The 25,797-nt window shown below is 31.1% G+C and overlaps 2 protein-coding genes across 2 annotated transcripts; one reads left to right on the top strand and one right to left on the bottom strand.

Moving 5' to 3' along the window:
- Positions 1-291: 291 nt before the first annotated feature.
- LOC123668843 lies at positions 292-2,328 on the bottom strand. Its single transcript, XM_045602534.1, has 4 exons — positions 2,255-2,328; positions 2,044-2,118; positions 1,424-1,614; positions 292-604 (listed from the first exon to the last, which is right to left on the bottom strand). The coding sequence occupies exons 1-4, from the start codon at positions 2,326-2,328 to the stop codon at positions 360-362; spliced, it is 585 nt and encodes a 194-aa protein (XP_045458490.1). The 3' UTR covers positions 292-359.
- A 6,934-nt stretch (positions 2,329-9,262) lies between these two features.
- On the top strand, positions 9,263-24,303 carry LOC123668842. The gene is made up of 9 exons (XM_045602533.1): positions 9,263-9,268; positions 16,948-17,065; positions 18,179-18,352; positions 22,053-22,177; positions 22,260-22,451; positions 22,668-23,068; positions 23,155-23,382; positions 23,513-23,664; positions 24,224-24,303. The coding sequence occupies exons 1-9, from the start codon at positions 9,263-9,265 to the stop codon at positions 24,301-24,303; spliced, it is 1,476 nt and encodes a 491-aa protein (XP_045458489.1).
- The last annotated feature ends 1,494 nt before the right edge of the window (positions 24,304-25,797 follow it).

Raw genomic sequence — 25,797 nt, 5'->3', positions numbered from 1 at the left:
TTGTTATTGTTTTTTTTGTAAAATTAATTAATTATTAAAATTATATATGTAAATATACATTGAGACAACCTTAACATGATTGACGGTTGGTAAATTTTTTGTTCAAATTCAAATCAACTCTCGTATAAATACTTTTTTGTTACTTTGCAAAGTGATAACTATTACACTTATTTAGTGTGAATTATTCGCACGAGTATAGGTAGTTTATTAATATTTGTATACAAAATGTCTTTAAAAGGTTTAACAACGACGGTTACGCTACACGCGTCTAGTAAATAAAACGATGTTTCATAGGTATTCATTCTTTTATTTGTCATATTTGTATGCTATAATATTAACATTATTTGTTAACGTTAAAATTAATCTGTAGAATGGACTACTGTGTTCACTTTAGCGTAACTAACTATCGATATATTTGGTATCGGAACAGGTATTGTGGAAAGATTTTTATTGAGTGTGAGAAGGGGTGGCAGTCCTATAGATTGAACGCCAGCTTCGGAGGGAATCACGGCTGTTCCTTTTATAATTTCCACCGGTCTTTCAGAAACATCGCGTCTAAACTTTTCAATACTCGTTTCCTTATCCACAGAATGGTTTGAATGCGCTTAAAAATAAAATAATAACATTATTTCATTATGTATTAGTTACATAAACGTGTAAGTTAATATTCGGTCTTTAAATGTTTATTACTGAAAAAATAGTCAAGTAAATGCGCGTTACCAAAGATTACTCAAAAAGTTACAATCAGATCGTAATCAAATTTAAACGAGAGTTCAAAACAAAGATCAGCTTTTGATCAAAATAAAAATCATCAAAATCGGAATATCCACTGAAAAGTTATGGGGTATAATATAACGTAAGGCGATGAAAAAAAATTGTCATGTAAATACGCATTATTAGATATAATTTGAAAAGTACTCGCTAGATCACAGTTAAATTTAAATTGGACCACATGACACGCACCAACTTTTGATTAAAACAAAAATCATCAACATTGATCCGATCCGAGTCAAAAGTTTTGAGGTAATATAAATTTAAAAAATACAGTCAAATTGAGACCCTCCTCTTTTATGGAAGTCGTATAAAATCTAAGAACTTGACAACACTATTTATTAGTTTTTACGCAGTTAAATTAAAATTTAAATGTAACGTGGCAAAGTAACTATCTATGAATATTGTTTGACGCTAGAAAAAATTTGAATTAAGTATATAAGGAGTCCGCTATGATATTAATATAATTTGTATCAATTTCTTATTGGTTTATAAATGCAGCTAACCACATCTCGTTAACAAATTTGCTAAGACTAAGTTGCCTCTAAATCACAAAAATAATTATGCGTTCCTAATTGTCCAAAAAATAAATAAAATAAATGTAACCAATATCAAAAAATGTGACATAATAATGAGTGCAATAAGAATGTACCTTGTACACCACGTAGGTTTGGAATAGAAACTAATTCGTTAAGAGCTCCCCACGGCACACTCTCGTTGGTGACAGGTGCTACTCCAATAACTTTTTCCGCAGTCACATTCGTCATTAAAGGATCGGGAATGGCACTTAAATCGATATTAGACCCATTGTTGTGGTAAATTGTTATTGATTCCTGATGTCCTCTAAAATGTTGCACAAAAGAAACATTTATAAGAGATATGTAAATAGACAATAAATTACATCTAATAAACAAAGAAATAAAATTGGAGTATCTGTTTGTAATATTAAAATAACCGCTTTTTACTAAATGTATACTATTCTATACACGGTACTTATACCAAAATAACATTTTTTTACAATTTTTATCTTTCTGTCTATCTGTTTGTTCCGGCTAATCTCCGAAACGGCTTGGCCCGATTTTGACAGCACTTTCATTGGCAGATAGCTGACGTAAGAAGGAGTAACTTAGAGTACTTTTATTTGAGTAATTTAGTTATTTTATAACTAACTATATCAGCGAACTGAACAATAGCTTTTTTATTAAATTGCACGAGGACACGAAGCACGTTAATATTAAAATGTATAATTCTAGTTTTTAACTTAATACTCACGGATTTAATCCAAATGTTTCATTAGTTTGATTTGTTAGTATTCCAACTTGGTATACAGTTGCCCGTACTATGTACCTGTACATTAAATTATAATTTGAATTTATAGACTTAATATTTTGTAATCAGTCATATATATTACTCCACCAAAAGTCTTACCCTAATAAAGTTTGTTAACGTGAACATGATTAATATCATCATCATTAATACTTACATATCCTTAGGAGCCGTTAAATCTGTTTTTATTTTCTTAATCTCAGTACATATAACTAAAGTCGTAACAGACATTATATACACGATCGCCTGAAAATAACATTTTTATTGCTTTTTTTTTAATTACATTAAAAAATTAAATTTTATGTTAATTAACTTTTTGAGAAATATATATTTTAAGTGTGAATAGGAAGTAGAATTTAATATTTTACCTGAGTATTCATGATTATTTGCGTATGAATAATCAACAAACGAAGATGGACTGAAGATATCTGAAACTTATATGCACTTTATATTCAACGATATATATAGATTCAACGTTTGTCCTTAGAGTATTATGATAATTAAAAATAATTAGACCTTTTAAATGACAAGTACAATAATGTACAATATACATTAAATACAAATACAAATTGTAATTAATTTTACTCACCATATATCTTCTTCTATGAATATAAAAATGAATGTTTGTCTGTAGGTCCTTTATAGAATCGTAAACTGTGCATTTGATCATGTCATGATCTTCAACAAAGTGTTGTGCATGAGCCCACAAAGGTTTCTGAGTTGGTACGACAAAAAAAAAGCTATACGTATCTTGTACGAAAATTAAAAAAAAATTGTGCGAATTCATATGTAAGTATTCATTAGTATGTATAAAGTATATATAATTCGACCATGGATTAGCGCAGTGTCCAATAACTGCTGGCAAAGTCGCAGACGAATTAAAGTTTTTTTCACAGGTTATTCATGTGTTAGATAGATAACATTTAGTGTGATGGTGAAAAAAAAACTTCAGTCTTTTATCTGGAGTATTTATTACAAATCTATATGTATGTATTCAAAGATGTAAATGTGTGTAATGCTCTTTGCGAGACTCATTTCCATATGCTGATTCATTGAGGCGCTTGTCAAAGAGTAGATACGCCAAGAAACTGCTGACTGTGTTTTCTGCGATGGTGCTTGAGTAAAAGCAGGAGTCTTAAAGTTTGTTCCAAGTTACAGTGTATATGCATTTTTTTTAAGTGGAACTGTGATATCTATTGCTTTCATGTTTCATGAGAAAAAGAAATGTCAACCGCATCACTACAACTCAAAAATATGTTAAAAGGAACAAATGTTAAAATATGGAATACTGTTAAGAAGAACTTATAGAAAATAAGCAATAGTTCTGAAGACGCAAAACAGAATGGTTTAAATTGATACGGATAGCCAACCACAACTGGTATTATAGGATAATTGTTACGAGGATGATAAAAGGCCGATTTACTATATGGTAAAACCGGGAGAGATGCCGCAGTGGGATAGATGCCTCATGTTCTAAAAACCTAACATCCCGAACTCACGAATAAAACTTAATCGCATAAGTAGGAGTCGAAGTCACCCCGTACCTCAGATATCCACAGATTTTTGTGTGGCAAGCACGCGTTTGGATCGTGTGTGTAATTTTCTCCGTGGCGAAATTTACAAACACGTCAAAGTTTTAAAGGTTAGTATTTAAGGTTGTATAATTTTATAAATAGTAATAAATTCCGTTATATTTTTTATCACGTCTATATACTGGGTCATTGAGTCTGCATATAGTTGTAAATAGATGCTATTTTGTTTATAATTTATTTAAAAAATACGTGGGCATCTATCCCAATCACAAAGGATAGTTGCCCTGATTTTTTGAGGTATAGGTGCCCTTAGGGGCATCTATCCCTTCATTCACCATATACAGAGTAAGTTTATATGTATAATTTTTTTTGTGTCTGTTATATTTTTTATGTATTTACGTATATTTATGTTTGGATGTTTTACTGATTCTAGCAGAACTATGCCACGAAAATATAAAAGAAAGGAAGAAATGCAAGCTCGAGTATGTTCTTGGACTATAGAAAACCTACAGTCAGCTTTCGATGAGAAAGTATGATTGTGCAATGTGCATGTTGACACTTGATATGAATATTTTAGACCAATAATTAAGAATTTATACTATTGTTGAATAAATGCTTGTAAAATTTAATTAAATATATATATATATATATATATATATATATATATATTATTTAATTAAATATATATATATATATATATATACATATATATGACGCCGCGTTGGCGCAACGGTTACAGCCATGGATTGTATCAGTTGCGCTGGCGGTTGCGGGTTCGATCCCCGCACATGGCAAAACATTTGTATTGGCCGTACAGGTGTTTGCCGTGGTCTGGGTGTGTCTGGGTGTGGGTGTCATGTACACCTGATAGCGATCGTTACTCATAGTAGGGAATATATCCGCCAACCCGCATTGGAGCAGCGTGGTGGATTAAGCTCTGATCCTTCTCCTACATGGGGAAAGAGGCCTATGCTCAGTAGTGGGATATTACAAGCTGAAACGAGATACATATATATCATGTTGAAACTTAAGAATTTATATTTTATTTAAACAAAAGCTCTAAAAATTTAATTAGGTATAGTAATCTGTGTGATATAAAAATTATATTCTAATTATAACAATTAAAAGATATAAAAAAACACAAAATTTTTTCATTGCTATGGCCCATGTTTCTTGGAGACAATCGATGTTTAGGAGTAGAACTAACGTAACCTAACATTTGGTTTGGGTTTTTCGTTTACACGGTTTAAAGGGCATCTATCCTACTCACTATTTTCATGGCGGGGCAACTATCCATATAGGTAGGCATCTATCCTCAAAAAAAAGGGTTCACGAAAAGCTAATTTCTGCATAATCTGCATTGGCTAGGTTGAAAAAAAATAGTCATAATTCAACATAAAGGATTGAGCTAGCTACATTAATAAAAATTAGTCGTATAAAAATCATATTTTTAAAATTAGGTTGCTATTTCAAAAAGTGAGGCATCTTTCCCGGTTTTACCCTACATGAGTTATTTTTATCAGGTTTATAATGCAAATTTTTACTGAAACAGAATTTACGATTGTAAAAGTATTTAATGTTATGTTTATATTTTGTTTGTAATTTCGTTTAAATATTAAGTGAATAAATAAGCCGCGTTGGCGCAACGGTTACAGCCATGGATTGTACCTGTTGCGCTGGCGGTTGCGGGTTCGATCCCCGCACATGACAAACATTTGTATTGGCCATACAGATGTTTGCCGTGGTCTGGGTGTTCGTGCAGTCCTTGTGGGTCTCCCCACCGTGCCTCGGAGAGCACGTTAAGCCGTTGGTCCCGGTTGTTATCATGTACACCTGATAGCGATCGTTACTCACAGTAGGGAATATATCCGCCAACCCGCATTGGAGCAGCGTGGTGGATTAAGCTCTGATCCTTCTCCTACATGGGGAAAGAGGTCTATGCCCAGTAGTGGGATATTACAGGCTGAAGCGAATAAATAAAAACTCTAACAATCGGTTAAACATGAATCTTACGTAAAACGTAACATTTAAATCAATATTAAAGTTTTGTAAGTAATACATGCAGTAAATACGTCAAATAAATAACGTATGTGTTTTTGATGTGGCGGCGATTTTTTATTGGCGCCTTTTTCATTTGTATCTGATCTATTGCGATTGTACATCTTATCACTTGAGAATCGGGAGATTATGTTCGTCTGGTGCGATGCTGGTCGCAGCTCTGTAGATCCCTCCTGAGACGACTCGTAGTTAGATATTTATAAAGACATTCATTACTTTTAGATTTTTAGTTTGTGTGATTATTTACGCTTGGAGTTTGAGGAAAAATATGGGAAAGAAAATCATGATTTTTGCCGGTGTAACTACTCTGGTAAGTATTTTTTTGCAATGTTATTTTCAGTTATTATGATAAGAAATAGAATTAATAAAGTGTGTCAAAATAAGTAATCGAAAATACTAACTATGGTCTATGGGTATAGATACATAGAAACTGAGTTCCGGTAAACGTAGATAAATATAACATTTGTAGTTTACCTATATACCAACACAAATGAATAATTTACACCACACTTAGTATACTTATGACATGTTAATGATTTTATATGAAACATTAGAATACACCCTTCACAAAACGTTGTTAATTATCTTTTGATAAAAAAAAACCTTCTATCCAGTGTTAGTTCTTGTGTAAATATAAATGTATTCTGCACTTGCGATTTGATGCTATGCGAAGTAATTTTTTCATTTATGTTTCAAAATACTTAAAATTTTAAATAATAAATGTGTTATTACTTATACTATGAAATCATTCGTTATATATTAATCATGTTATTTTAAAACCACAAACTTCCTATAGGTGACCTACCCTATAGGTATACCTACCTATAAAGGACTATTATTTCAATCTTTTTAATACAAACATTTTCTAAAATTCTGATAGTTTTTAACACAAGTCTTTTTAATCTATCCAACGATTACAGCGTGCAAATTATTTTTTCGAAATAATTAGGTCGGTGGAAGCCTATATATGTATGTGCCTATACCTAATTTGTAACCTTCATTAATCTAGTATATCCGATGCAAGTTTGCAGTGAACAAGGACACGAGATGCCCACTTTGTTGGGCGTTAATTATTATTTTTGTAATGCAAATAGGTATATAGCAAAGTTTTCTCGCTCGCATTTCCATTACTATTATTTTTCAATGAATTTTTCATTCAATAATAATAAAATAATCGGATCAGTATTTGCGAAGATTACCCCCCTACAAACAAACAAAGTTAAAAACTTTACCTCTTTATAATATTAGTATAGTAAAAAATAAAAGTTAAAACAAGAATCATCAAAATCGGTAAACATAGTGAAAAGTTATGCGGTATAATACAACGAAACGAGTACACACACACGGGCAGTACGACGCGACGCGCCGGGTTGGGTTTTCGTGGCGCGTGGTAAGTTAAAACTCTGGAGCGATGGTTCTACAATCACGATCAAATTTTGGAGAGCGTGAAAAACTGATCAGTTAAACTGACGCAAAAAACTGATCGTCAATGGCCAGCTTAAGGATCAACGAAGACGAAAACTATAATAACCAGCGAAGTGCGAGTCGGACCTGCGCACGGACGGTTCCGTACCATCTTTATCTATAAAAACGGCAAACAATCATGTCTATTATATGGGAGCCCCGCTTAAAAAATGTTCTATTTTAATTTAATTATTTATTTTTAAAGTGAGTATATAACTAAATATCCTGTAAATATTTCAAGCTACTATCTGTTGATGTTATCAATATCGAGCAAAAACGAGCATCACCTTTCTTGTATGGGAGCCCCCTTAAATATTTATTTAATTCTGATTTTTAATATTTGTTGTTATAGTGGCAATATAAATACATCATTTGTGAACATTTCAACTATCACGGTTCATGAGATACCTTGGGTACGGAACCCTATAAAAACAAAAAAATAATAAAATGATAAATAACAATTTAATTTTTTAGTGTCATATTTATGACTCACTGTGTTTTAAAACTATAAACATATAATAATACGCATTTCACAAAATATCTTAAAAGTATGTTTTGAAACGTGGTGTCATCTCAAGTCGAGTATATATAAAATCAAAATCAAAAACAGCTTTATTCAAGTAGGCCCCATGAGAATTTTCGAATCGTCAGGTCGTATAGGTATTAAAAACAAATTAAGGTACTTGTGGTAAATAAGAGCCACCTTAATTCAACACTTAATATTTTAATTATTGAAACGTTGAGAACAAAAAACAAGACATCAGATAAATATATATTTTATATCAATCAAACCAAGTACAATGTTTTGGATTTCTATTATAATTTTCTTCTACAATTCAGTTTTTTTAAAACCCTCTGTGTGGCCTTTTATAAAACCCGGTGGTTTAAAAAGGGCCAAATTAAAATACAGTTTTATTCAGTTATATCAGCATTATTTTTTTTCTTTTTTCCACTAATTATCAATTAAAAATATATCGATGAATTTGTTATTAGAATAAAGTAACAAAAATTCACATTAAAAATGCATTACGAAAATAAAAAGAAAAATATGAAATATATGTAAGAAGAATTAGGGCGTAAAAATATTTAAATCTTTAATAAAAACAAATAAAACTAAAACTTTCTTTTTTATAAAAAAATTGGCCCTTATTACATAATGAGACCAATCATTATAAAATCCAATGTAAATCTATTTTACCTTTATGCTTTATTTTACAGCTTTGGTCAACTAATTGCACATGGGGCATTGAAAATCAATAAGTATCATCTTTTTTCAGGCCTACGCATTCTTCATGGAACCATTTTTGGAATGCTGGGTACTGTCGCATGTCTTTAAATCTCTCTGTGTTACAAGCATGACAGTGCCATTTGTCAAAAGTATCATTTAGTGTCCGTTTCTGTTTTCTAGTTTTTAATTCCTGTCCTTTAAATTGTTTCTTTTCTCTATTTATTCTAATAGGGCGAAATGTTTTTAAACATCTTTTCGTCTTCTTCTTTGCCTGCTGTGGCTGTTCATTATTTGTTTCTTTCTCATGTTGGTGTTTTTCATTAACTTTTTCAGCAAAGAAATATTTGGTTACAATCCGAGCTTTATAACTGATGGTCTTACTTCTTGGCTTATTTTGTTTCACCATAGTTAAAAACTGAAATGGAGACTTTACGACTTTTTGGCTTTCATTGGCGATAGTGGCAAGTTGTCTTCAGAATCACTTGCTGTTGTAGAGACATCACGTACTTGTCTTATGCTGTAGAAATCAGTATATGCTGTATTCTTCTTGGGAGTTTGTTCTTGCCGTGATATTGTATCCACATTTTCATTATTAGAGGAACTGTATACATCACGGATATTTATAGGCGCAAAATTTTGTCGAGTCCAGTTCCAGTTAATCGTAAATTTTCTTGTATTCAGTAAAATGCTGCATAACAATTTAGTTATTTAGTTTCGGCACTCGTTCTGGGTTTAAGATTTGAACTTTGTGCTTTGATATATCGGGATGCTTTTTAAAATAATTTTAATCAATCTTTACCAGCTCGCTTTGAAGTTTGATTACAATTGGAATTACATTGGAATTTTCTGTTGATCGAAAAATAGAATAGAAAAAGGAAATCCTATGGAGGTAAGTCTTTTAATCCTTGACGCCAAATCATTTTCTTGTTCTGGTGTTAACACTGTACGTCGTCCTACTTATTTTTCGAATTTTCTAGATGTTAAATCATTTACCAAAGTTCTTCTGGGTATAGAATAATGCGCAGCAGCAGCACGCTGCGACATCAGTATATCTTGAACTGCAGTCATTGCAGCTCGTAATTGCTGAAGTGACCAAAGTCCTCGACGTTTTTTAGAAAGAGGTTCTATAATTAGCTCAATTAAGTATTATTCTAAAAAGGAAATAAATTAGCTCAAGCAAATCAAATACAGATGAAATAAATAAAAACTACAATTATTTATTTGATTAAGTATTTAAATGTTTTAATTAAGCTTTTAATTATTACATTATATAGGCATTATAAGTAATGAAGTAATGAGCAACAATTAAAAAATATACTATAGGAAATATAGAAAAAATTTATGCAAATGTCAATAAATGCCATACCATTAGTTTAATAAGGGCCGGCTTTATTTACTGACCACCTAAGTGGCCGTAATATTAGACCGTATTATTAGACGATGAGAGTGATTTTAGGTTTTTCTTCGTAAAATTGTTAATTGTCAATAACGCAATTAAACTTACCTTGATTAGTCAACTCTTATGATTACTTTTTACTATAAAACAGAAAAAATTACAAACAGCAGGCTATTTTACACACAATTTATAATGTTTATGGAGAGATTTTTACTACCGAGTGAAGTCAACCAACTGTTTGGACGGATTCTTGGCTACTGAAAAGATGGCGGGTCGTGCTATCACGCGGCAGTAATATTAAGCTTTCCTATTGGAAGTGTATATTTCTAGTAGTGGCCGTTGCAAAACACCGGCGCTTATTAGCCGCAGGTACCTTATTATTCTAAGACAATTATTTGTCTTCTTTTAGTTACGCAATTTACTTAATCTTGGTGAATGGCGGTAATATTAATGAATATTATAATCGTCAGTTAAATAAAAATGTTCACACATCCATATATTAATTATATACGCATACAGACATAATTATATAAATCTCGTGTCACGATGTTTGTCTGGGCCGATTTTTATGAAATTTGGCACTTAACTTTGTCTAACTTAAAGTACTGAATATGTTTTAGTTTGATTAATAACCCTGATATTTTTATTACAAAATAAAAAAAATTACGGTACGAGGTTCACTAGGTTAGCTAGTAGTCCTACAAAGTTTTATCTTCTTCAAATGAAAAAAAATAGTCTTGAACGGTTAAACGCCGATCGGTATAGTAACAAAGTCCATGTCATTAGTATCGCTAATGATAATATATATTAATACTCTAAGGTTGATGTGATGAGAGAGATATGAGAGATGAGATGTTAATCTCCCTTTTTAGAAAAAACCTCACAATTACTCCACATAAATTATATATCATTTTATAGATAATTGCTTGCTCTACCGGCATCCGCAACTATAAAATTTATTTTAGCTTTTGTTTTTGTAAATTAATATATGACCAATATATGTAATATAAAATTATATTCATATAGGCTTTTGCTTTTGCGGCTTTAATTTTGAAATAACATCAACATGAATGACGGTCGGCAAATTTCTTCTTATTATTAATATTATCAATACTTAATAATTAAAAAGGATTGACATATATTGGTTGTCAAATATTTATGCGTGCGTTCAGAAATTTATTTAGTGTAAAGTAAGGAAAATGTATCAAGATACTTAAATATACAACAAATGAAAAAAAAAACGTTAAATCGATTTATCTCACTGAAACATTCCAGGTTATTCTGCCAATCCAGTCAGAGTCAGTATATTATATTAATATTTACGTCGTGAAATTGTAAGACGTGCTCTATATATCTTAATTTGAACTAAACTATACTCGTATTATAAACCTGAAAAGTTGGTTTGTTTGTTTGATTGTTTAAACGTGCTAATATCAGGAACTACGCGTTCGAATTGAAAAGTTCCTCTGAGATGGATAGCCCATTTAAAGAGGAAGGTATGCTTTAAAAAGAAAGAACGCTATTTTTCCTCAAATCAACGCAGGTGAAACCGCGGGACACAGCTATTAATCATTAATCGCTTATCTGTTTTCTTAATCACTTCATTATTAATATTCTTTATAGAAATAATAATTTGAAAAAATATGCATTATTAAAGCAAACGGATATTATATATATATATATTACGTGTGTTATCTAAATCGTAATAAATATTTATACAATACACACACGGTCGTCTGTTCCTAAAGTACTAATGCTTGTGTTATAGGTAACAGCCGACTGGTATAGCTACCCATATAAACATACCTATAAATAATAGATATATATATTTATATTACACCCAGAGTCTGGGTGGGAATCGAACCCACAACCCTCGGAGCAGAAAGCAATTGTTATGTTTGCGTCTTTGAACTATTTTTTTTTAATAAATTGTAAAATTAAAAGTAAACACATTTATAAAAGATATAGATTCAGATGCCAAAAACAAATTAATACTTTTGTCTGATATCAAAAATCTATTTGAGTTTTTGAGAAGTTACTGATAAATAATGTCAGTAATTTCCCAAAAAGTAAATAATAAAATGTAATACCAGTATGTAATATTAGTATGTAATATCAGTACTACTCCCTTAAGGAAAACATCCATCGTCGTTTTTAACATAATAATTTATTACATTTCGTATCAAACAATTATGTACATATTGTTGGAGTATGTTTTAAAATCATTAAATAAGAAAAAAAAGACTATTTTATCGGCTAAAAAAATTTATCCTTGTCGTAATAAGTGATAACCGTTGCGTGAATTGCGCCCATATCAGTATGAACATTAGATAAAAGCGTATTATATACGTTTACCAGAAAACTGGAACACAAGATATAAACGGACGCGCGAGAGCATGCCTTATCAGTCGAATTCTGATGTTGATAACGGGTTGTCGAGGGTGCGTTGAGATAACCGACTCGTCCCAAACAGAGTATAATACGTATATCGTTGTCCCGATTCTTTATCTATTACTTAATTTTGTTTGGTAAAATACATTTTAGGTTCAGATGTATTTTCAAATGACAACGTTCATGAGAAATTCTTACGATTTATTTAAATAAAGAAATTTTATATTGGTCGCTAAAATAATATAAGATATCGATTCTAAGAATTGATAACGTTTTATAAGGAAATGAGCAATAACAATTTTGTTAAATTTAAAATACAAAAGTTGAAATAATTTTATTAGAATTTGTTTGTGTGAAAAATGTTAAGTCGTAGAAATTTAAATTTGTTTTATTGTTTCTTAGAATCCTACTAATAATTTTACTACTAAGTAGTACATTTTTTTAAAAATAGCATATCTTTAACGTGCAGTGACGGTGTCAGTGGGTCAGGCTGAGCTCAACAATCACATTCATAATGTTTGAATTATCTGAATGGCCAAATACATCTTAATAATATTAAGGTTTAAGATGTTTGCCTTCCTTTTTAGAAAAAAGCCTCACAATTATTCCAAATAAATTGTATAACATCATTTTATAGATAATTGCTTGCTCTACCGGTGGCAATAACTAAAAAAATTATTGCTTTTTGTTTGTTTAGTCCTTGTTGGTCTCCCCACCGTGCCTCGTAGAGCACGTTAAACCGTCAGTCCTGGTTGTTATCACGTACACCTGATAGCGATCGTTACTCATAGTAGGGAATATATCCGCCAACCCGCATTAGAGCAGCGTGGGGATTAAGCTCTGATCCTTCTCCTACATGGGGAAAGAGGCCTATAGTAGTAGTGGGATATTACAGGCTGAAGCAAATTTTTTTGTCCAATTTCAAATCAACTCACCTGTAAATACTTTATTGTAATTTTGTGACATGATAATTATTATACTTATATAGCGCGAATTATTCGCACGTGTATAGCTAGTAAAGTTCATATTTCTACATTTTATATAAGCGAAGATACAAGGTTTTATTCAAGCGCAATAATTTCCGCATTGTTGTAGTATATTACATATACAAACATAACAAGATTATACAAAAAAATATTTTCAATAAGTTATTAGATACAGTTTTTCGAATTCTAGTTGAATTAAAAATTGTATATACATAAACTTAAATTAAAAACAAAACAAAATCTAGTTTACATCGATGATACATACAGCGAGATAGAATAATATTTCTGTGAATCCTGTGACAAATGATACAAGTCAAAAAACATCATACAGGAGAGCAAAAACAAGGTTTCAAAAAACTTCTTGTTCGTGAACTGAGTTAGGCTTAATTTGAGTATCTTATTTTATACAGTAAAACACTATCATTGAATAAGCACTACATTTAAGTTTTTTTGGTAAATATTTAATTTCAAAAGTAGTTTTTGAAAAACTATTGAGTTATATTTTTTTTTCATAATAGTTAAGTGCTTAAATTATGTGATAAATGATACTTGTACAGTTAAATTACTTTGCAGTCTAACTTGTCTTAGTGTCAACTCTAGAATAATGATCCTAGTGCAATGTTTATGACAGTTTTAGTTTTAAAAGGATATAACTCTAAATAATTATATTAGTATTCACGAAAAATACACTGAAAATTAAATGTAACTTTCAATACAACCGCACTTAAACCACAAAGCACGAAAAATAGTGTTGAAACGACAATCACATAAGGGTACTTGCCAAAAATCGATATTCATGAATTTTTAACAGCATTATATAACTTTGCAAAAAAATAATTTCCGTAGCGTAATAAGTAGTATTGTATAACGTATTTTAATTAAGTGGCAAATATTATATACAAATTGATTTTTATAGAAATTGGAATTTTACTAATAATAATAGCAAAACTATATTTAAAAATTCCTATGTGGTTTATCTCCTTCAGATATTATTGTTTTTTTTTTCTTAATCTAATCTCAAAGCGGTTGTTGTATGCATTGCGATGTCGCATTTTCAAGCTATGAGTGTGCGATAGTATAAATGAATCTACGGTATTATCATAAGCCCTCGAGTTTAATCCGTTATGTTTAAATAATAATTTACATACTAATAAGTATTCTGAATTGATCAATACTTTTTACTTTTAGATATCTCCAGTGCTAAATACTCGAATTATGGACTTTTACTAAAATACGAATAATTATAGACCCCAGGAGGTAACTAGTCAATCGTTAGGTACTACTCCTGTCTATCCAAATGACTATTTAAAAACCATAAAAACATATTATGTTATGTTTATGAAGGCAATTAGTATTTTTTTTATCACGTGGTCGGCAAACAAGCGTTCGGCTCACCTGATGGTAAGCGATTACTGTAGCTTATAGAGGTCTGCAGAATCAGAATCATCGCAAGCGCGTTGCCGACCCTATTCCCCCTAGGAGCTCCTGTCACCTTACTCACTAACAGTAATACAACACTGCTTGAAAACACTATTATTTAGCTGTGCTATTCTGTAAGGTCGAGGTGGGTACTACCCCAGTCGTGCTGCTCCATATTTTGAACAGGATATTTCCTGCTGTGTCTTACCTCAGTTATATATAAAAATAAGCTGTGCTCGAGATTTCATTCGCGTGTAATTTGACAAAATTTTTTTTTTTCAGTACAAAGAGTTATAAAATTAAATAAACGTCTAAAATAAAAGTAGTCTAAGTTTCTCCTTATTACATCAACTATCTGCCAGCAAAAGTCCCGTCAAAATCGGTCCAGGTGTTTCAGAGATTAGCTGGAACAAACAGACAGTCAGACTGACAAAAATTGTAATAAATGTTATTTTGGTATATGTAACGTGTATAGATCCACAAGCATTTAGTAAAAGCAGTTATTTTATTATTACAAAAAGACACTCCAATATATTTATTTGTATAGATGTATATATAGACAGATATTGATAAATAACAAGATAAATGTTTTTAAAAATATTAAAATTAATACGCAAACTAAATTGAATCGTACAATTTGAAGAAAATATTTTTAACCGACTTCAAAAAAGGAGGAGGTAACTCAATTCGAACATAATATATACGGTAAAAATAATTAATTAATTATTTTTTATGTATATTCGGGGATAACTTCGTCGTTTATGAACCAATTTTGACAATTCTTTTTTTGTTAGAAAGAAGATATTCCAAGTGTGGTACCATGTAAGGAAATCAGGATTTGATGATGGAATCTCAGAGAAATCGAGGGAAACCCTCCAAAATAGTAGTGACGACTAGTGCGTTTGTTAATTTTTTCGTCTACCTACATTGTATTACTTGTCGATGTAATTGAAGCATAGATATAGTAAAAAAAAGTAGATAATGCGCGGCCTTTGTTGTTAGTGAAGCCACAAAACTCGGCTCCTTCAAGTAAATACACGCGCTCACGCACACATATGCATCAAACTACGCTCATTTTCGTTAGTATGTCACGAGGCTTCATACAGTAACTTTGCTTGTAAAATGCCGTCTTGTGTGATTAAATGGTGCAAAAACAATACCAAAGTAAACAAAAAATCTGAAGGAATATCGTTTCACACGTAAGTACATATAAAACTTTAAATTTATTGTTATTCCAAAATAATATTGAGGTTATTCTGAACTTATAATTTCAATGTCACGAAATGACGTACCACGGAAGTGTTGCCAGTAGTTCTTTTTTTCAATACCCCAAAATGTGGGTAAGTAAATTGTACGCAATCAGAAAAATAATTAAGTAAAAAGTAGACATAGTTATTGTTTTTTTTCTCGTGTTATTTTATGTTACATAAATTGAAAATAAAAAAATCAAAATATATTTATGAATTATTAACTCGTTTGTTTTATGTTTTAACTTTTTACAATTTTTGAGTAAACTAGGTACCCATATTTTACTATCAAATTTCATGGTTTTAGGTTTCCAACGAATATTTTAATAAGAGGTGAATGGGTAGCGGCTGTAAGACTGAGAAAATGACCACAATTATGCTGGCCATGCGCATAAAGTCAATTTAATACGATTAGTGATTGAAAAATATTTGAACATAAGACTACATCATATTAGTAAAATTCAAACAATGACGATGACTCTGAGTTCTAAGCGACAAAAATTTTAAAAACTTATACAACATAAAGGATTCTAGGTTTAAGAAAAATAGTTAAAAAAAACCGACTGCAAACTGAAAAGAGATAAACAGAGGGGATAGGAAGTGTCCATTCATACGATTATCTTACGAATATATATTTTTTATTATTCTACCGATTTTTTGTTTTATTTTTAGTAAATTTATTTAAAACTATAAACAGGTTTTTATTTTCACATACCCATTTTACCTATATTAAATTAATTGTTTAATAAAAATTTTAGGGACTTTTTTTAAAAGGTGTCAACACTTCATTCACTCACACATCTTTAAAAAAGTGGCTTCAGTTTTCTGTTCTAGGTGCGTTATCTACCTTTTTTTACTTGATCTATGAATTGAAGTTGATTTTTTTTCGTTTGCGAGCAAACACAATTATCCCTCTTAAAATTGAAATGCTTTATACAAAGTACCTTTATTTACATATTTATATATTATATACAATATTTTGTATGTCATATATACAATTAGAATTTTTATTTATCCGTTTGCAGTCGAAACAGTTGGACGTTGGTGTAGCAGTGCTAATTTTTTTTTTATTTTATTTGAAAAGTTGCTAATGTAAAATTTAAATGTTATTCTTTTCATATGCACACAGCTTCAAGCTATCACTCAAGTGATCTTTAGTTCAGTGTCACTGGCTCAGTATTACTGCTTGGTAGATTTTCTACGAGAGCTGCCGATTTTTATCTACACAAGAATATTATACTATCACAGTAAGTAATAATTTAATTCGACTTTCTAATAGATTGTAAACACGTAAGTATAAAATATTATATATGTATGTATATTCGGTAAAGATATTATGTCTCTGATAAAAGTGCAAAGATGGTGTGCATAAATTGTTCTTGTGGAAGTTTCTTATCTTCTATACCTACTAATATTATAATACAGCGACATCTCGGAATTTATCCGACAAATGAAAAAATCTTATTTTTTCGAAACGTTGTTTTACATTGAGACATTGTGTCGTTTTCATCATTTCATTTTTTTTATTAAAATGCTTATAAAGTAGATATGTTTATATATTATATGAAATATATTCAATTAGAATTTTTCTTTGTCCGTTTATGCAGTCGAAACACTGGGACTTTGGAGTAGCAGTCCTAAATATTTTTTTAAAGAGCTCACTCCTCGTATTATTGCATGTACTGGGTTGTGGTGGGTGGTAGAGGGTTAGTGCTTTTTTGTCCAGAGAATCGGCATAGCTATTCAACGCAACATTCCACGCGGACATGATTTGTACTATAACTATCTGTAAATATTTAGTTCTTAAATATGTATAATTATAAAAAACATATATTAGAATTTATTTAATCAACTATTTACCGAAAAAAAAAACGGCCTGAGGGTTAATTTTATACTACAGTAAGAAGTGCCTGTACCGCGCGATAAATAACTTACAAGTTTAGATAGCAGTTAGAGAAATCTAATACGATTTTAACGAAATTCCTTGATGACTAAAAGTATATGTGATGTCTTTACCTATTTACATAAGTATGTCATTTCTCCAAAAAATGATTCGTAACAGCGTAAAACTAATTTATTTGTTTGTTTACAAAATTTTACAACTTTTAAGTACCTAGTAATAATAAGTTATTGTATTCATTTTAATTATTTGATAAAATGTAACTTATTACCTATGAAAAATTTAAAATCTTTTTATGCTAATACATTGTTTATATTATTCGTTTTGTATTGTAGTCTTTTTCATAAATAAATATCATAAAATAGTACCGTACATTATCTCTATATGATTTCGTTTTACAGGCTAGCGTAGACAGTAACAATATTGTTATAATATTGCCTAAGTATTATTGCTATTGCAGATCCTACACAGTGTGGTACTCGAATAAATATAGGAGAATCTATACCCGGCGTGGCAAATCAAGCATTTGTATTGTTGAATACCGAACCGTTCACAGTATTTCGAACATTTATCATCAATTGCATTTATTTGGGCTTGGGTGTTCTGTGGCTTCTCGCCAGCGCTATCATTATGAGTAAGTTGGTTTTCATAATATTTTTATAATAATACGTGAAGTAAAAATTTTGTACCTCTTTTTACGAAATTTGCGCGGACGGAGAAGTATGAAATTTCCTACACTTATTGTTTATATAGAGAAGAAGTGCAGAATGATAATTTTTTTTTAAATTATGCATAAAAATACATTAAATCAATAAAAAAAAAAACATTTCACACTGCGATGTAATTGGCACACGCACGCATATTATACTCTTTTGTTGATTGTCAGTCTGCAGACAAATTAAAGAATTTAAAAAAAGGTTCTTTATTTTCTTATTCTTATTTAAAGACTATGGCTCCATCGTTCTTTATTTTCATTATTTTTAGTTTTGTTTTAATTAAAATTTTTAATTATGGTCGAATTTCGACCACTGGGCGACCACTAGTATATATATATTCACGTATAAATCACGTATAAATAATTTTCGTATAGTGGTGATTTAGCTCAACGATTTTGATATTTGCGCCTTTATGTGTCAATTTTATTCAAATATTTCTTCATCTGTGCGTCATAATGTAATAAACAAAAAAATAATAATAATAATAATAATTATTGATTAAAAAAAAAAAGATTATTGATTGATTTATTTGCATAATAAATTCCAAAACGATAAAATAAAATGGCATCACCAGTATTCATTCATATGGATAGTTAGTTATATGCTGCCCTTTCCCAGGGTTCGAGATTTCAATAATTTTACTAAGGTACCTGCGGCATATAAGGCCCGAGGTGTAATAAGGCCCACATTTGAAAACTCGCGCTAAAATACTTCTATTCCGATTCAAACTTAACTCACACATGCATAAGACCGATAAGTATACCGCAACATTAGCTTGCGGCCGGTTCGCACTGCCATCTTGCCAGTAGCAAACGATTTGTAACAGGCTACGCTACAAAACTCGGATTTATAATTATTGGTGACAAATAAATGTAAGTATTTTGATTGAATTTCTATTAATTAATAACGTAAGATAAATATATTAAACTTGAGATATAAGAGTATATAATTTCTATGGTTTTAATCCAAAGTAAAAGCTTTTTTGTTCTAAATTGATGGTTTTATAAAATGATGCTAAGTGGCTAATAAGGCCCACTGGAGTAGGTCGTGGGCCTTATTACCCTACCTTTCTTATATAACTCAGCATATTTTTTTCTACTGACAGATTTAATATATATGACTCCACGACAGGCTCAGTGGCCGCATGAAAACTTGCTTTCTGCTATGGCAGCTGTAGAACGAGGGTTGTTGACGCAGTGTGGTGTAGCAGTTCAATATAACATTCCTAGATGTACGCTGAGGATCCACTTGAAAAGTGGTACTATAATAAGACGCTTAGGACGCATTTCAATGATAAATGAAGCTCAAGAACTCGATCTTGTCAAGAGAATCATAAGATTTGCAAACGTTGTGTTGCAACTAATCCCTAAGCTTATTCGTAGACAAGCATTCATGTTTTGCGACAAATATGAGCTAAAACATAACTTCAACAAACACGTTGGCCTTACTGGCAAAGATTGGCTAGAGATGTTTTTGAAGCAGCAGCCAGAAATTTTAAAAAGAAAGGCACAGTTCATGATTCCAGCCAGGGCACAAAAATTTGAACAGACCAATCGTAAGCCAACAATTCGAAGAAGTTAAAAAATTGTATGACGAACTGGATGTACATATTAACACACCCGGAAAAACTTTACAACGTAGATGAAAAGGGATGCCGGTTGACTGTTTATAATCAATAGACTGTTTTGGTGCAAAAAGGAGCTCGACGAGTCCATTTAATTGCACCAGAGCATGCTGAAAATGTATCAATCGCTATGTGGGTCAATGCTGTCGGGACTCTTATTCCGCCAATGATAATATTTAAAGGGCAGAGGCAGAAGCTTGAATTTAGTGACAATTTACCAACTGGCAGTTTCATAAAAATGTCACCGAAAGGCATGACAACCGAATTATTTCTGGAATTCATAGAAGAATCTTGGTTTTGCTGCGCTTGCAAAGAAAATCGTGTGTCGGATATGAGACAGTGTGTTAAATGGCACATATGGTACCACGAAAAATGCCTAGGATTGACCAAAATTGATAAGAAATTATTTTATTGTCAAAACTGTGATGAATAAGTATCGTTATCATTAGAAAAATTAGTACCTTTTTTTTAATTTTTTTTTTGTTTGTTTACTCGGAAGTTCTTAGTCGTTAAAGTACAATATTTCTAAATGAATATAGTTCCGAAGCCCCTAATTGCAAGTTTGATTTAGAATATGTTATTAAAGTCAGTTTTAACTCCTAGGGGGTATTGAAATGATTAGCTGAAAATGTCAAATACTTTGTTTTGTTGATAATTTTATAAAAAAGGAAACTTTTAATATTGGGCCTTAATTTACAGTGGTAGTTTAATAAGGCCCATGGCAAGAGTTTTTAAAAACGGTTATATTTCTTTCCATGCTGATTTTTATATTACTCTTTATCTTTTATTCTCATCTTAAATAAAAAAAACTTTTTCCTGAACCCATTTCTTTTTAATATTTTAAAATATTTTTGAAGTTTTTTAGTTATAAAGTTATTTGCCGCAGGTACCTTATATCAAAAAAGAAAATGCGTGTTAATTAGCTATTATACTTATAATTATTTAGTGCGAATTATTTGTATGGGTATTGCTAGTACTCTTTTATTTATTATTATAGAAGTATAGTCTTTGACAACAGGACCTTAATAATGTTCAAACTTATAATTAAAATTAATTATGGTTGGGTTAGGACCACTAGGTGACCACTAGTATACATAAACATGAATATCACATTTGAATTACATATTTTGAATTTTATAAGAAAATATTGATAAGTTCTTAAATCTAGACTTTTGCCTGATTTTATTTACCATTTTTTTTATATAACAAGTAAACAAGCGTATGGCTTACATGATGATAAGTGATTATCGTAGCTTATAGACGCCTGCAGCATCAGAAGCATCGCAAGCGCGTTGCCGACTATAGCCCTAATCTGGTCACCTTACTCACCACAATGACACAAAACTACTTGAAAGCATTATTATTTAGCTGTTATCTTCTGTAAGTTCTGATACTTCCTAAGTAGGGCTGCTTCAGATTTTGAGCAGGATATTTCCTGCTGTGCCCTACCTAAGCTTTCCATTATAGCCTGTGTTACTCAGTGATAAATGAGTGATAGCATAACGTATTTGGTATAACAGTTTTTAAAATCTGCTGGACAGCAGTTATTTGGCAGCAGCCGTTTATTTGGGTTATACATTACAAGAAAGAAAAAAAAAAACAAATGTTTCCTATGTATAATATTAATAGTATTAGTTTAGATTTTTTTGTTAGAAAGTAGATAAATACTTTATTTCAAGATCTTTAACAAGTAATATGCCTAAGAAACTTGAAACGCAGAATCTATTGAATCCTTTAAACGTAATCCACTACGTTAAAAATACACACCTTATCTTTTTGGCTTAGTATATTAATTGTGTTTGCTGGCAAATGAAAAAAAAAACGACTGTAATCTTTGATAATGCGTATTTACTTGACTATTTTTTCGACTACCTACCTACCTTGTATTATTTGTCGATATAATTGAAGTCGGTTTTTCTTCGTTTGCCTGCAAACACAATTATTATGTCTAGTTTTATTGGTTACAGCAATATTGTAGATTATTTAATTTCTAGCTGGTGGATTAAAGAATGATTACTCCAAACCAATTCGATGGCCGTGGATAATGGTGACAGTCTGCATATGCGCTTCAGATGTCGTTGCAAGTGTAATATTTGCTAACGAGTGGTTTTCAACAAGGGTATACTGGTTTTTACTCTTTTTGTCCAATACAATTTAAACATTATTAGCTTCATTTTTTTAAGCTGTTAGTAACTTTTTAGACTTTCTCGGACATAATGGAATACGTGGGCGCAACCGCAACTGGTTTGGGTGGTGCCACACTCGACACCTCTTTCACTGTGTGGTTCATGGTCATGCTCTACTCACGCTTCATAATCTTCTTTTTACTCAATATTCTTCTGATTATACTTGTGGCACTTAATACAACGAAAGAGATCAAGACCAATACTTCTGTAAGAAATTTTATTATTTTCTTAATTAGAAGTTATAAAAAAAAAACCATTAAACCAATTGCGAATGTTAAAAATTATTATATGATAACATAAATTAAATATATTTAATATTTAATTTTTTATTAATTACTATCATAGTTTTGAGAATAAAATATAAATTGAATACACATATAAATATTAATCATCCTAATTGTGAAAATATATTTACACTTACAGGTTGAAACTCCATCACCTGTACTTCCTGTACAACCTGCACCGATAATACCAGTTACCACTCATGATGCTGGAGTTCAAAGTTCTCCCGAGGCTTCATTGCAAGTAGCAATCTCGGACGTTCCAGAAATTACATCCGTATCTGACCGACCCATGGCAACCGAAACATTTCAACAAGGACCAAGACATTCCTTTGTTCCTCTCTCAAATATAACTGAAGCCTCAAGTAATTTAAGTAGTACAAAAGAGGAAAGGTCTAGTGTTCGTAATGATGAGATTCGAATAATTCCACGTGCCGGTTTTAGTCAGGCATTTCGACGTATGAAGAAACTGCTTTTTGTAAAAAGTTCACCTCCTCCGAGACGTGTTTCTGTCACAAACTCTTTGGACCTATCTCCTGAACAGTAAGATACTCTGACAATCCTTAACTTTATACAAAGCTATAATTATTACAATTCAACTAAGCTGTAGCTGTACTATTTATCAACAGATCTCCCCGAATAAACAACGAGGATGTCGATAAAAAACGTGCTGTGAATTTTCCTGATAATTTGCTATCGTTGCCGCAGCGATTAGAGAATATGATAGCTGAGCAGCAGCGGCGCCTGGACCGCGCGGTAATTGATACAGCGGGCCGGACCTCGCCTCCTCGAGTTACACAATCTTTGCCTCAATTGAATGAATCCACTCAAAGTTCTATGCCAGTTTTTAATCGAGAGTAAGTTTTGATGAAGCCGAATAATACATTTGACAGTTTACAAACATACATTGTCGAAAATATAAATATTGTATTGCGTGTTCTGCATTTGTATATATTGCAATAACAAATGTATAATTTTCATTAGAAGACGCGGTACCGCTGCGGAGCTTCAAGGGCAATTGCCTTGGGCTTACATCCCTGCTTCTGCGCATCCAATGCGTGATCATCTTCCGCCTGACGAGGAATTGCCGCCCGTCCCACTTCCCGACTATACCGCTATAGACACTCATAGGAAGGCATGTAAGTATCTATTCAAATTCTATTCAAATGTCATGTACTACGATGTAAAGGTGATTTTCTATAACAAAAACATTGACTTTCTGCAACCATACCTGCTGATTTAGTAAATAGATAATTCATATAAAAGTTTAAGGAACAATTACACATGTTGCTGACAAAGTTTTAGATAATTCTGACGAATAATGTAAGTATATGAAATGTTTCTAAAATATTTTTCTGTTTCAAGACCAAACTCTACTGTATTAAAAATTTCTATTAATTAGATGTAAAACTAAAAAAGTCGAGTCAGTCCTCCAGTAACCATGGTTGCTGTAAAGTATCTAAAACTTCGGCCATTTAAAAAACGTTTCATAACAATAAAAAGTCGAGGTAAAAGAGGCATATTTTCTTGCTGTTGATAAAGATAGAAGATCTGATCATCTATTAATAACTTATTTGCGAGATAAACTTTATTGGAATTTTAACAGGTGGAAGTAGTCGTAGTCCAGATAAAACCCCTCTGAATAGTTGAATACAAATTCATTGAATTATAATGTAACCATAGTTCTTGTTCTTTCAGCCGTACACCGTGCAGCATCAAGCTTAAGTTCCTTAACGCAGAAGAGGAATTTCCTTTTGACGCAACATAAAAAGTGTTAGTCTATTTTCTTTATTTAGATCGTAAGTGTTATTAATTTTTTTTTAATGTTTGTCAACCAACATAATATTTCATAGTCTTCGTCTTGTATACGTCGTCGTCGTGTAATCTTACATTCATATGTCTTAAAAAATTAACGTATTTTGCTCATACAATTGTTAAAACTTCAAAATTATGTTGTGCATAGTCCTCGCGATTAATGTTGAAGAGAAAGAAAGGTGACGACCTCCAATCAAGGGCGTATATTGCACATTTTCACTATATCGATTAGCTCGCACCCTTGTGATGTTTTTTTAAACATATGTAGAACATTTTTTAACGCGCTAATCTACTTAACACTTCATTGGTATATACTCATATTCCACATGTGTATGTGATGGTGTTTAGCGTCTTTTTATTTCGTCTTCCATAATGTTATCATTCTGCATATATTTTGATTTGATTTATTTATCTGTTAAAGTTAATATAAAAATAACGTCTGTTTTATAACCTTATTATAAATAGACGCATAACTCACTTATTGATTAATAAGTCATATTTACCGTAAGTCTTAGTTATTTGTTACAAATTATAATTGAATATGAAATTTATTGTATTGATTTATTTTATTTTTAAATTTTGTTCTTTTGATTTATTTGTAATTACCTATTTGTTTGTGACACATGAGTTCACGTCATTTTTGTCACGAACTTGTGGAGGTCTATGTCCAGCAGTGGACTGTATCAAGCTGAAGTGATGATGATGATGATGATGATGATGATTTGTTTATGAATAAAATAAAATTATACTTGCAGCCCCACTGACGCATACGGACGTTTTATACTGAAAGGAGGGAACGTCGAACTCTTATTATAAACCAAAGGTTTTTAATTATTTATGTATAAATATTGTGCGTTGTAATGAAAATGTTTAGTGTTCTATAGTCATATAGTAATATCGTTCTACGCATAACACAGTGGAACTATCGATATTAATTCAATATAGATTACATTTAGATATAATATTTAATTTATATTTAAATAACTAAATATTTATTATTATTTAACTTTTACTGAGAATCATTCACAATGTACTTTTTTTTTGGTACATAAATTAGTGTTATTGTGATACCTATACCGAAAAGTTGAGACTTTTCTCGGGGGTGACTCAATGATTTTTAAGTTATTTACCTGAAGATAAGTTGCAACAGCTTAAAAACGCTGTACATAACTCTACAAATTTCAGAGTACGGGAAATTTGACTAGAGTATGTTAAGCACTCACATCACATTTTTATAAAGAGAATTAACGTCATTTTAATTAATAATTAAAGTGATTTTGATTGATTCTATAATTATCACCATTATTTAAGTTAAGACTAGATGAAAGTAATGAGAAAAAAAATGTGCTATCGTAGTGTAAAATGAGTGTAAAGTTAGTGGTGAGGTTTTAGAGTAACACCCGTCCAAACAGCAAAACCCTCCTACCCAAAAATTCTTCATTTTTTTTGAAGTAAAA

Source organism: Melitaea cinxia, chromosome Z, assembly GCF_905220565.1.
Source record: "Melitaea cinxia chromosome Z, ilMelCinx1.1, whole genome shotgun sequence".
NCBI lineage: Eukaryota > Metazoa > Arthropoda > Insecta > Lepidoptera > Nymphalidae > Melitaea > Melitaea cinxia.
This window is presented reverse-complemented; position numbering and strand designations above follow the sequence as displayed.